This window comes from Mizuhopecten yessoensis, unplaced genomic scaffold (genome assembly GCF_002113885.1).
Source record: "Mizuhopecten yessoensis strain PY_sf001 unplaced genomic scaffold, ASM211388v2 scaffold10483, whole genome shotgun sequence".
Taxonomy (NCBI): Eukaryota; Metazoa; Mollusca; class Bivalvia; order Pectinida; family Pectinidae; genus Mizuhopecten; species Mizuhopecten yessoensis.
The window spans coordinates 57228-71946 of NW_018408569.1; the positions used below are offsets into that span (position 1 = coordinate 57228).

General features: G+C 34.7%; 1 protein-coding gene across 6 annotated transcripts in view; it reads right to left on the minus strand.

Annotated features, from left to right (window-relative positions):
• Positions 1-238: 238 nt before the first annotated feature.
• Positions 239-14719, minus strand: part of LOC110460821 (lisH domain-containing protein C1711.05-like) — a 34917-nt gene continuing 20436 nt past the window's right edge. For 5 of the 6 annotated variants that reach the window (XM_021513982.1, XM_021513985.1, XM_021513984.1 and 2 more), the window contains 3 exons: positions 13108-13255; positions 11582-11599; positions 239-2263 (listed from right to left, as the gene is read on the minus strand). In XM_021513982.1, coding sequence (XP_021369657.1) covers positions 2152-2263; positions 11582-11599; positions 13108-13255 — 278 coding nt within the window. In that variant the 3' untranslated portion in view covers positions 239-2151. The remainder of the gene's footprint in view (positions 2264-11581; positions 11600-13107; positions 13256-14719) is intronic. The other variant, XM_021513981.1, reaches the window with a different exon arrangement.

Genomic DNA, 14719 nt, shown 5'->3' on the forward strand with positions numbered 1-14719 from the left:
ATCATCATACCACTTTATCTATTCCGTCTACAGAAATCATGACCATGCAACTTTATCTGTTCCGTCTACAAAATCGATGACCACAAGACTTTATCTATTCCGTCTACAGACAGGCAAAGAACAAGTAATAAAATCAAGCAGTAAAACAAATGTTTGGTATGTGTTTTGCGTCTTTGATGTTTATTTTTAAACCAAAAATTTCAATTAAAAAAAAAAAAACAAAGAGAGATATGATTCATGATTTATTGTCTGGTTAGTAAGTATAAAACATAAGATGTAATTTATAGAGTATCACATCAGCTTTAATTTAGCACAGAGAAACGAGACATTTATACAAATGTAAGTAACTAAAATGTGAAAACAACAAATCAAAACATAAAACACAATAAAAAAAATCCTTTCTATACAACTCTAACAAACAACAGAATGTTTAAATATGATTGCATCTACAACTATAATATACAGACTATACATATACTCTTTCGTGAGAAATACCTTGAACTACCTTATATATCTAGACATCTCCTTCTTTTTCAGTGTTATGCATACAATGTACAACGTATGTCAAATTCATTTTAAACTCGTACCATTCATCAACGCTCGTTTTATACCAAATAACCTGTTAGTGTATGATACCACCATTATATTACCATACCAAGTACACAAAGGTCATTGATAATGGATGAACACCTGAATTAAAAACCTAAAAGTACCTCGATGTTGGATCGTTGTTATTGACATATGGACATATGTCATTAAATCTAACGCCAGAAGAGTCGTGCAATCACTCTCAGGTCAGAAATATAATCTTTCCTCTGTGGAGAAGTGTCATACTTTCAATCTCAGGTGATGTCATGCAGTCCACTTCAGGTGAGTAGTCATGACTCATTCATTGACCTACTATCTAGCCAGTTACTATTGGGACTATAAAACATATTTTATCTTTTACTTTTGAAACTTTACAAGTCAACCAGCTCATTTGTTTACATTTTGGACGAGAGGTGAGGGATTTACTAGCGCCGATTGAATGTGTACATTAACTAGCGTCTGTGTATATATAACTCAAACACAGTGTATAGTACGATTGTACATGTTTCTTTGAAACAAATGAAAACCCTTAGACTAAAACCCCAATAAATCAACAACTTGCTATGAAAGTGATATGATTGACAAATTCCAACGTTCTTAAAAAAAGAGGTAATACAAATAATTAACATAAAACATCTATTCATGAAAACACAAAATCGATTTCAATTTTGCGTTTTGAACTGACGGTAAAATATTGATTGCGACAACTAATTAGATTGTGATATCATGTGTAGAATTTGGAACGTAAAATTAATATCTGTTAGAATTGTATAATAAGTAAAATAATAAAAAAATATATATATAAATTGGAACTCAAAACGGATACGAAAGACAACAGAAACTGAAGGGTCGTGCAAACACATTTAAGTAACATCACAATCCCAACCAGAGGGGTCGTGAAAACATCATTTAACCTCACATCGAAACCGCATGTGGTACCAGATGGAAAGGAGCATACAAACACAGATTCGCTCTCTCATATGTAAAATAGGCTAACCCAAATTTCCAACATTAATGAATTCGGTAAATACTTCACAGGTTGATATTTTCATATGTTAAATTTTGGTTGATAACAGTACATGACGTTAAGGTTACGCACACATTTATAATTACCGTTCCGTTCACTTGCACTTCCGTAATGCATGCTTAAACCTGTTTGCAGGTATCCCTAACAAGTATCGAAAAAACAGATTCCTTCTATTGGAAACAAGCTGTTAAATGATTTTACGTTGTTTACAAAAGTATACAAAATCTCGCGTCCTTCAATGTGCGACATCATTTAAGGTGGATTTTACAGTTTTCATTTTTAAACAGCTTAACTACAATGACTACTTAACAACAACAAAATAATCATATGTTAGTATTCCAAAAACAAATTTTAATAAACGAAAAACTATCACAATGAAAATGTATTAACAAGGCCTGGACGGTTTTGATTGCTACACATGTTATGGCAATGCCGTATTATAATACAGAATTGCTAAGTATGTAATTAATGATATAAAGATATCAAAAGAGTTTAAAAGTCACCCGCTGATTGCTGTTTATGCACTACTTTCCCTATCACATCACGACACATGTTTTGGACTCTTTCACGTTTTGGTCGTGACCCTCCTCACTTTTCGTCTTCTTATCGTCCACAAGCTTCATGTGTTGGCTATGAAGATAGCTCTCTCTGCAATTAGAAAAGTATAAGCATATCACGACATGTAAAAAGTCACGTCATAAAAAGCAGGTCAAAATGACTTTATATTGGTCGATATTCAGAACAATTCTCTCGGTGTACCATATAGTTTTATTTTCTTATTAAGCCATCTATATCAATAGATATGATTTGATATTCTCTTATCGTTTCCCCTAACGACTGGGATTTCACTCAAACAGACAGTCCCTTGGCATCACGACAGAAGATGTGATCCAGCATGTAGACGCTGATATCATTTCTCCACGACAAGTTATTACTGAAAAATACGAAACTACGTTATAGCAGTTCCGTGTAAAGGCGTCCACTCCTCACAGATATTAATACTAATATTAAAAGGATAAATGATAATGAATGTTGTTGATGAAGAAAGAGGAGAAACGAGCCAGTTATTGACAGTATCTAGCCTAAAAGTACATTTTGTATGATAAAGGACAACGGTATCATAGGACGGTTTATACAGTTCATGAAATGCAGTTAAAATACCAACAAAACTATGTGGAATAAAATGTAATGGGGGTTCTGTTGTGTTTGGTATTCTCTTTATATAAATGCTAAACCAGCATTAAACTTGCTGTTTCCTTCAAACAACATTTTGAAAATCATATCCAACGAAGATATCGATATAAAATACAGGATGCTATCATAACCATGATCTCTACGAAAACTTATATCACTGTTTTGTAGCATTATAGCCATTATCTCTACAAATGCTAATATCTACGTTATAGCATCATAATAATAATTTCTACAAAATATCATATCCACTATTATATAGCACCCTTACCATGATCTCTGCAAGGTCTTAGACCATCAGGATTCGTCATGTTATCTACAAAGTCAATCTAACCTTACAGCTTTCACTACTGGGAAGAGATCCTACAACCCTACCGTGGAGTCGAGTGACTCAATAACATAATGATATATCTTAATCCCCCCACCGAAAGTGATATATCTTTAATCTAATTGAATAACCCAACTATTGATTGTAGAATATATGCTTATATAGTTGTATTTTTATGGCTTTGTTGTAGGAATGTTTTCTTGTAATTTCGTAGGAGGCACAACAAATGCCAATTTAACAATACTATATTGCTACTAATAAAGCGACAACTACAGCTGTAGAGACAACTGCACACAGTATATATAATTATATATATAAACATGATGGTTTGGTTTGGTTTAATTTTGTTTAACGTCTTATTAACAGCTAAGGTCATTTAAGGACGTGCCTCAATGTGTGTAGTGTATGCATGCTAGCGTGTGTGTATGCAAGAGACATGGTATGTTGTTGTAAATGCCTCCTTGTGATAGCGCGCATTTGATGCCGACTTTAAAGTGCTATTTCACTGAAATACCATGCCGAAGGCACCCAGCACAGCATTCGGTCACATTATACTGACAACGGGTGAACCAGTAGTTGACATTCCCCTAAATGCTGAACGTTAAGCAGGGAATAACAACTACCATTTTTAAGGACTTTGGTATGTCCCGGCCTGGGAACAGAACCCATTACCTTCCTCACCTGGGCGAACGCTCAACATTAAAGCCAAACATGAGGTGTAGCCAAGCAAGGCGCTTGGAAATAAAAGGTAGTTAGAAGTAGAAAGAAAGAAAGTTAAAAATCCCAAATATTGCAATGGGTGCAGCAGATTTATTTTGGTCGTTTTTGTATCCCCAAATAGAGGACACCACAGCAAATCCCCAATTATGTAGGGGTTCCCACATTAGTCGTGTATTCTTTTCCCGATCACCCACCTACATGGATGCATGGACATAATAGAATGCGCAGCTAGTCGGTATCAACAAGATTTTGATTTACTATCACTTGAATTCGATTATTACTAAAGGGAAATGCTATATCAAATCGTCCGTTATGCATCGTTAACAAGTGCAGCGATAATGTCGCCGGTTCTAGTATGTGACGTCATCAACGGCGCTGGCATGAAAATGGCGACAGCCCCTAAGATGTTTCATCACGTGTGATAATGGCGTATGAAATGTCGCTGTTTCCCAGGATATGACGTCATCAGGGACAGTTATTTGCCAATGGCGTCACCTCGTCGGCCAAATTATGTGTGTTCATATGAGAAAAGAGTGTTAAAGTAACCCTTATATGTAAAGTCGTCATTATAAGTGATAGTGATTGACTCTCTCGTATGTAACGCTACGGGTGATAGTCGCGCGATTATGCCGCATGAACTTGCATGTGACGACATCAGCAATACTGTCTGGCAACGTCGCCTGTCCGAACACGTGACGGTGGTCATGTGCCACCAGTGACAGTGGCAAGTTAATGTCGCCCCACGTTCGTAATGTCATCTAACAGTATTTCTGTTCTATCGATTTTCTGGCATGACTAGCTCTGTATATGTGTCGATTTGAAACATGCTAACGCATGCAATTGTGACAATCAACATGAGTCTAATAGATATGTGACAAGCGTCTTCTCGTGTCACGCGCAGGGAAAACCAAGTTAGGTCGACTAGCTAGATCTGTCATGTATTAAACGATTACATTCGTAAACAGAACGATAATGGTATTTTGATAATATTCGTCACGTGAGGAAACTCGGGTCAATTTACAGTTCAGATATCCTGATAAATACATAATTATTCCTCCTCGGTTTTTATGGTATCGACCATTTAATGTTTTATTATACATCAGGACAAAGCACTTGTTTTTATCCCGATGTTGTTAAAATGCAACGATCCTGCAATACCGCATGTTGTATTGCATTTTATAAAATAATAATGAGCAAACACAGAGTAGACATCAAGCGCGGCATATGTTTGCGTCTTCTTTTCAAAATCAACTCACGAGATTGCAGTATGTTTATGAGGCCACCCGTATGTAAACGTAAGACATACGACCGACTCTCCTTATCTCTTTATACACTACATATACATAATTAGTCTAATTACTCTATACACTATACACAATATTTCAGAAAATCAATTGAATAACCCAGAGAGTAATTAATTATATCTGGATGTTATTGTCTCTCAAATATCATTGTAATAATGAAATCAATTTCCTGCCATCTGCTTGTTGTGTTGAAATAGGATTTTTAATTATCTATTTCAGCAAAATGTTGTAAGTTTGAAACGTTATACACTTTTGAATAGCACATTTTTCCTATTACCGTTTTTGTATAAAATTCTAAAACACTTCAGACATACCAGTAGATTATCGATCTTGTAACCTTTTGTACCTCTAGTGAGTACTATAAAGATGATAATTTAATATGGCGCAGTTAAAATGTTTCCTGTTTTTTTGACTTTCTGGATCGATTTGCTAACTTTTTTAACAAGTCAATCTTTTTTTTCTTTTTTTCTGTGAATTATTTTAGACTTCAAAAGCAATAAGGCGTGCTTAGAAATGAAAGATTATTCAACGTTCTCTGAAATGTTTTACAGATTATAAATAAATGATTTTATAACAATTAAGTCAACATTCTCTACAAACATCATACAGAATATGGTGTCATTTATAATAATGTCTACATTTTCTACAAACATCTTACTGAGCGTAATGTTATTTATAATGCTGTCTACATTTTCTACAAACATCTTACAGAATATAGTGTCCTCTATAATGATGTCCACATTCTCTAGAAACATATTACTGAGTGTAATGTTATTTATAATGATGTCCACATTCTCTACAAACATCTTACAGAGTGTAATGTTATTTATAACGATGTCCACATTCTCTACAAAAATCTTACTGAGTGTAATGTTATTTATAACGATGTCCACATTCTCTACAAACATCTTACTGAGTGTAATGTTATTTATAATGATGTCCACCTTCTCTACAAACATCTCACAGAATATAAAGTCATTTGTAGTCATTTAGTCAACATCGTGTTCAATCAGAAACATACACCTGATATAAATATTTGTTATTATTTTACATAATATAACTGTGCTACGTTTCAAAGTTGTTTAAACACGCTCAACATAACCATCATTGCAAGTATAGATACAAGATTACCAGTGTTATCGATACATGAGTGTGGGGTGCGTCAAATAGGTATTTACATATTTACAGACGTACTTTTCATGTAATTGTGTGTGTAGTGGCAAAATATCACAGAAAATTAGGTACAGCTAGGTAAAATTAGGTAAAACTAGGTTAAATTAGGTACAGCTAGGTAAAATAAGGTTTTATATCAGGTTCGGTTGTACGTCACTGTTATGAATACTTTAAAATGGTCAAAAATAATACGATACAGATATATCAAATAATTTAAAGGTCATGAATTTAACTTAATGCAATAAATATTGATGTATGAATGGCGTCATACAGATAATTTATGACCTACACATATACTATTTTGAAAATAAAAATGGATTATACAGTATCCATGATGATTTATCATAGCAAGATATCTCACTATCACCATAGGGTGCCAAATAAACAAGACTAGAACAGGATACTACTTAGCAGTATCTGATACCAAAGAGTGTTAATTATTTATCTGACGTCACATTGTAACAGAATATAACGATAACGAACTTAATACAGATCGCGCGTGCTGTAGTATTTACCTGACAAACAACAGAAATATACATATCACCAATAGCATTCACAGAGGGCCAATTACTTACAAATCAATAGCAAAATGGTGCTGGTGAACTGTGATGTGAAAGAGCCATACAACTGTCCCTTATTCTTACATCCGTCCGAGAAAAGCCAAATCACTTATACCGGAAGTACATAGCGGAAGAACATCAATCACCCCAAACGAAACGTAATATCTACTGAAATGTTTAAGACCGTTGTAAAGGTTGTATCGCTCACACAACAGAAATCGCTATATGTCAGTATATCATTAAGTACATCACGACACCTTCAGCCGCCCATAACGGCACGTCTGGACAGGTTAATAAGTGATACCTAAAACTTGCCACCAAATATTCATACATTATCTTATAAACAAATTCAATTTCTATCTTCAAGAAGACATGATTTGTCCAACAAAGACAGTAAAAGATAAAAAAGATGCGTTCATTTTGTAACCAAATTCTATATTATGTTTGATCCAATTCAATTCTGTCCAAAATGATACATAAACTTTCCCGACAATATTCTTAAACGGACGCTATTGTATTCTACATGGACGTTATCAACTCTATCATGAGCAGTATTCCAGAAGAGGTATTTGGAAGATAGACAAGACCGTAATCCCATGGAGGTTTACAGAAAACATCCGTCAACACGACCCGTAACATTTGACCTGACAAAATTTCAACTTAAAATCGACAACGAAATCATGCGAAGATGATTAATAGAATTCCCTTACCTAAAACGTTTGACAGAGGGTCATATTCTTGATGTCTAACCCGTGACTTGTGTCAAGAACAAGGTATTAAATTCAAGAATGCGACGCCGAGGATGGAGATTTCTCAGACATACTTCATTACATGGGGATGATTCCGTTCTCCCCTCATACGGATAATTTGTTCAAAAACAATGAATATCAGCATTGGTATATGTGCTTAATCCCATGGAAAGCTAGATGTGACGCTATATTTCTTGGATTTTGTGACGTCATCATAACAATTCAGTTTCGCAATTGTCGGCATTAACAGTAGATCTTCACTACATAGGAAAGGATACCACATTTCCATAGGCGGGACGATTAAACGATTAAAGTGGGTAAGGCAAGACTGGAAACACGCTCTGGGACGCAAAGGATAAACGACCTGGCTTCCATGGATAGAAGGTGGTGGGGAAATATAAAAAAGACAGGACTGATTATTGAATGGAGACAAGAGTAATTTTCGCAGGCCTTAGTCGTGTGACATCTTACAGGGAGACAGCTGGTTAAGTCAAGTTGACCGTCGCCTTCGACAGCGGGATAAGAAGGACTTCCAGCCTAAGAAAGGAAAGTACGCGAACATGTTCGGTCAGTACAAGCGTTTAGATTGAGTGTATGGGTATACGCTGTAGAATTAGAGTATTTGAGAATGTTTTTAGGATGTTTCCACAAAAGGAAATCGCCAATCAAGACATCATCGAAGGCAAATTGTGCTGGATATGTTGGAGAAGATCACGACCAAGCAGGAAGCCATACGCAGACGGCCAGTGTGTTAACCTATCACTGCGGAAAGGTCAACAGATTGTTGGGTCATTGCTGATGATGCATGCAGATTCGACAATCCAGAGATTGTATTGAGGTATCAAACTTGACCGGCAGTCCGCACAAACATGCCGACCCTCCAAATAGGACCTTTGACTCAGAGATACAATCAGAACAGGAATCTTTACTTGAGGTGACTGACGAACGTAAGATTAACCCTATATAATTTGGTAATAGAGTAAGCCAAAAATAGGTCATACTGCAACATACAGCTGTTTCGTCCGTCTAGGACACATTTGTGACGCTAGGGGCAAACAAATGTGGAATTTCAATGGATCTAAACGACTGTTGAAAGAGTATTTTTCATATGCATCAAATGTCAAGATATATCGTTTATTTATTCACTGACATTACAACACCATACATGACATTAGTTTCACCCGACCCATTTCGACAGTGTTGTGTTTAGTCAGCAACACTTCAGCTCCACACATCATCAAGTACAATTACGTTTATATTTAGTCAATGACACTACAGCTGTAACAACATGATTTCCCCACTTAGACACAATGTTGGGTTTTGTCACTAACAACTACAGCTCTATTCCGTCTTTGTGTATTGCAGAGCTATCTTCTCTTGGGAGCAGGTATTGATTGTTACGGCACTTGGTTGTGAGAGTAACGCCATCAATTTTCGAGAAAACGACGTAATTTTCTCACACAACCCAATGACGTAACAAGCAATACCTGCTCCCAAGAGAAGATAGCTCTGCAATACGCAAAGACGGAATAGTAGTTAAAGTGTAGCATGCACTTAGTCATAGGGCTGTGTACGATCCTAAACATGTTTGTGTACATCATGCCACCAGCTGGTATGTATCGATCGTCGCTTTAGTGTAATAAGGTATTGTCGTTTGTACTTTAACGTTTGTGTGTAAATTTTACAGATATATGAGATGGTATCAAATGTAAAAAAATCAATAATCTCAGTCATTGAAAATCAAACGGGGGTATTAGCGGACTAGGTTACACAACTCAGAAATTCAGACATGTAGCGGTTGTCTCCCCTCAGATAGCTTAATGTCGAAACAAGATTGAAACGAACAATGTTAAACAACCTAATTGGTATTCATAACACATACTTGATCATACTAAAGCTATTTCGTCACACTATATTATCTAAATAAGTAGAACATATCAGGTTATACAAGATCATTTCAAAGCAAGCCATTGGGATTGATACGTCTCGCCTATGCCCCGCTTTGACCATCAATGCACATATCACAGAAACTAACTTGAACGCAAAAATGGAGATGCTGACAAAGTCAATGGACCATGAAAGGTAGGCCGCATCCAGCATTTGATCCATGGGTTGAAATGTACAACCTAAGATGCATCTATTGTCCAAGTTTGGTTGGTCTAGCACTTATACTTTCAGTGCAACTAACTTAAACGCAAAAACGTAAACACCTTAGTCTCGCTTCCACGTCGTGGTGGCGAGACAACAAAACGGATAAGAGCATATTATATTATCGCACAAAAGTTTGTTCGACATGAAATCAGTCGACAAAACAAATAAAAGGAACGTTGCACTGAACATGAAAGTCTCTTGTTAAATCCAGGAGCATGTGTAGGTCCACCATGGCCTAAGGCACGGTGAACACTTATTTAATCATGTTAGAAATGTTCTGGCTGAAAAACAGGTCATGGTGATAACGAACAGCCAAATAGACAAAACAAACCCACATCACAGTTTCGACGATGTCGTATGCATGCAAATAATTAGGTCCCACTTTAATCAAAATACATATAAATTGATTACCCTAGAATCTACCGTTTCAAACAATTAGTCTTTGAAACAACTTTGAACCTGGTGCATACATTTTAGGACTCTCCAAATGAACGCCACTGAAAATGGAGACTACATTAACTCAGAACATCTCTTAAATTTTGCCTGCAAATAGTTTGCAATAATAACAAATAATATTATGAAATACATATATAATGCACAAGGTATGCTTCTTTTACAACTCAATCCGATAATCGTGATAACTTCCACATATAATTCTGAGTAGGTTAAGTCTGTGTGTATCCCAAATGGTTTTAGTGGTGTAGAGGTTAAAGAGGTATCCAGGTTTACTTTCATTATGCACTGAAAATAGTTCTATCGGACACTATCAACGTTTCCACCTTATTTATGGTGTAAATCTCTTCTGTGTCCACTTTCCAGTTTCCATTCAATAGTATATGTAATTGTTTAAAAGTTGCATCAGTATACAGGGTAAATCTGCATAAACATTCACGTTGAATAACAATTTAAAAGAAATTTGAGATGTAAGTACCAACAACTCAACTCATATTAACATACACCAGTCCTTCATCATCACAGACAACATGACACGTACATTTGAAACAATACGTACAATTGATGCGTGAATGAGCATCTGTCAAACACGACAACGATATTCAATCGTGAGACGACAATAGCTTTTACAGGTATGACAACACAACACAAGTGTGTGGAATAATAGTAATGCGGAGGACCTTACAACAAGTTCAAACGGTTACTTTATTTTGTGATAATAGTTACATAAACCGCTCGGTATTCTCTTGTACGTAAATATTGATGTGACTCGAGAAATGTGGTTGGAATCTTGAACAAACATTTCACTCAATCCACTTATTGTTGTCATATTATGCTTTCTCTGAACTCGGATTGTTTTATAAGAAAAGTAATTGTTTTTAAAAGAAAATGTTCTGTTACAACAAGCGACGGCAGGGCATTATGACTCAAGCAAATAATGTTATTTGCAACGTTATTCGTGATATCGGTTTAAAACAATGTGTCGGTATATAATATCAATACTAATATTCAGAAATAATCAATGTGTAATATGGTGAAAAAGCTACTTAGTGATATTTTCTTTCGAGTATGTTTAATAAAACAAGAATGAGTGTGAAATATCAATATTTCTAAAATTGTGTTTTAGAAACGGATAGAAAAATTACGTTCGACGTCTAAGAAAAAGCATGTGCCATGGTGTAATAATCATGTGTAACTGCACATAATACTCGAAAGAGGGTGTTGTAGAATATCTAGATAGATAACTTATAATCATTACAATATTAACAAACACTAGTCAAACAACATGACACGAGAAGCTACAAATCATGGTCAAGCAACTACTGATTTATACATACTGATCAGCGAGAGCACGGCTGGAAAGCAAATAACGAGCACATGGTACTTAGAAATAACATCACAAACAATACTCAAACCTAATACACACATACATATCAAGCTACCTCATAGCATTGTCATGGAGATGTAATATTGTTTTACAAAAATACAAAACATGTATAAGGCTTTGAGAAAATGTATTCAAAGCATTAGGTACTTTGTAAGATAGTGGGGTTGTGATGGGTATTTATCGATGTCAGCGATGTGTCGAAAAAAAAGTGTACTAAACAGCACGAAATCATAAATGATGTATCAATTATTCTTCATAAAAAATAATGAGCTTTTTTTTTTCAAAACTCAAAACAGAATTTTTTTCAGTGTGACATTTCTACTAGTTGTTCCATCAATACTGAATGAAAACTTAACATTATAAAACTCATTGTTACTGTATAAAACTTAACATTATAAAACTCATTGTTACTGTATAAAACTTAACAATATAAAACTCATTGTTACTGTATAAAATACCGATTAACACGTGTTATCGTTAATTAACGTTGTTCAGCACTATATTAGAGATACATATATGATATCTACTACATTATTAATTCTTATATTTTTCAATTACAGTATTGTTAATAATGAAACACTATTTGACGCATGCACTATACCGAAGAAAACTATTACAAGTTTATCATCTTTTCGACACAGTTTTGATTTCTTTTAAACAAATCTTTTCCCCGTAATGAATAAACATTGATATAAAGTTTATAATTTATAATACTCGTCTATAAATATATTTTGTTAATTGTGATAATTTTTGTACGTGTTACTCTTATCAAAATTATACAACTTTAACCATTTTATGGGAACATAATGTGAAAATTTGTTTAATTTACATGAATGATTACAACGTTGTAATACAAACACAAAGTCTAGAAACATCTAGAAACATAAAAGTCTACATATACGTAGAAACCACACCACAGAAGACGGTTGATATTCCTGGATGCAAGTCTACTGAAACTACTATAAGACAAGAACGTTTGGATTTTGGTTATTGTGGCATGCATTAGATTATATTGGCAAACACATTATTTTCGTGAGAAACGTTACTAGAGAAGATGATACATGAAAAAGGGGACAAAAAAGGTGTAGCATGTTAGATAAGATTTATCGACAGTTACCTGATGTATAAGTACATATAACTGTTTTACCTGTTTCTGTTAATAAAGGACATGGAGTTTGTGAATGAACAATTTATAAAAGTACATATAACTGTTTTACCTGTTTCTGTTAATAAAGGACATTGAGTTTGTGAATGAACAATCTATAAAAGTACATATAACTGTTTTACATGTTTCTGTTAATAAAGGACATTGAGTTTGTGAATGAACAATTTATAAAGGTATGATGGATACAGAAATAGTATCTACAGATAGGAGAATAAAATATTGTAAAAAAAGAATGATATGTTGTTTAAGAATCGAAACAGGTATATAAGTTGGATTGGGTAATGCAGATTACATCGTGTATATAAATTTACCTCTCTCCTCTTGGTAGGTCCGACATTTTTTCAAACGATGGAGGGTCAGCAAAACCCTCCTGGCGTGTGCGGAAGTCTATGCTCTGGTAGGTGGGGTCATCCTCGCCGTGGTCCTCCCAATTACCGGCAGCACGTGCTGCTGCAGCAGCTGAAGGTTAGCAAGATAAAGGTCAAAGGTAACTTCATTTTTCATTAACCCTATTGTTACTTTGTGAGAATAATTTAAATTATTTGGTTGGCAATATTCAGTTTTAAGATGCGTTGCTATCAAATAAATGCATGGGAAAATTGAACTTTCATAAAAATCTCTTTGTTACGAATATTTCTTTGTCTAAGTGAATATTTCCAACCTAGTGAGTGAATACTGAATTTCGAAAAGTAGCATTATTGTGCCAAAAAATGTTATAAGCATAACAAGGTTGGAGATATACAACGTGTTACAACTATGCATTCAATGCTATCTTTACACATCCAATGTTCACTTTGATTTTGTTTCATTATTTTAACAAAACACGTAAATTTTCACGGATTTTTTTCAAGAATCTTGCATCGTTAACGAAAATTATGGCAAGTTACAATTATGTTTTTATACGTATAGTATGCGAAAAATTATCATTTTTTAAATTCCAATATAATAACAATGGAATACTTTCAACGAAAATATTATAATGTGCTTTATTATTAGATAAATGCTGCTCATACAGCTGTAACAGAACATCCATGGTACTATTTTATTACGTTGTATTTCAATCTAATATTTCTACATATACAACATGATACAAAAAGGAAATGATCTCGTTTTCTCTACTTCAATACAGATATGTCTATAATAACACTCTCAACAAATTCTAACAGGTAATAAATATTCATATTTCCCTTTGTTTTTTCTATTTCTATTATAGAAAATGTGAATATTTAATACTAACAGTAGAATAGTTTGTGTCAGTATCGTTTCTCTATGTTGAGCACTAGTTACATGTAAGAAAGCGAAATGTGGGAGTCATATTGTCATTGATAGTAAGAATAGCAATGAAAATTATTTTGGATTCCAAAATTGTTTAGAAAGGATCAGAAAAAAGCTAGCAATTTTATCAAGCAATGCCAAATACTTCCTAAAAACTAACATCATTTTTCCTGCTAAGTAATTTTCTAATAGATATGCTGAGAACGATTTGTAACTTTGTGTGGAAATTCAATCACAATCAGTGATTAATAATGATTATCGAATACACAGACTAGAGATAAAACACTCACATCAACCTCAGCAAACAACTGCTTACACATAGGGGGAGAGGGTGTCAGTATTTAGGGAACACAATCTACCTAAAGGTAATCTAATAACACACTAGCGATACACACTCCTCTCACATCAATGTAAGTGTGGATTACAACCAAACCTCAGCAAACAACTGCTTACACATAGGGGTGGAGGGGGTCAGTATTTACAACCAAACCTCAGCAAACAACTGCTTACACATAGGGGGAGAGGGTGTCAGTATTTACAACCAAACCTCAGCAAACAACTGCTTACACATAGGGGGAGAGGGTGTCAGTATTTACAACCAAACCTCAGCAAACAACTGCTTACACATAGGGGGAGAGGGTGTCAGTA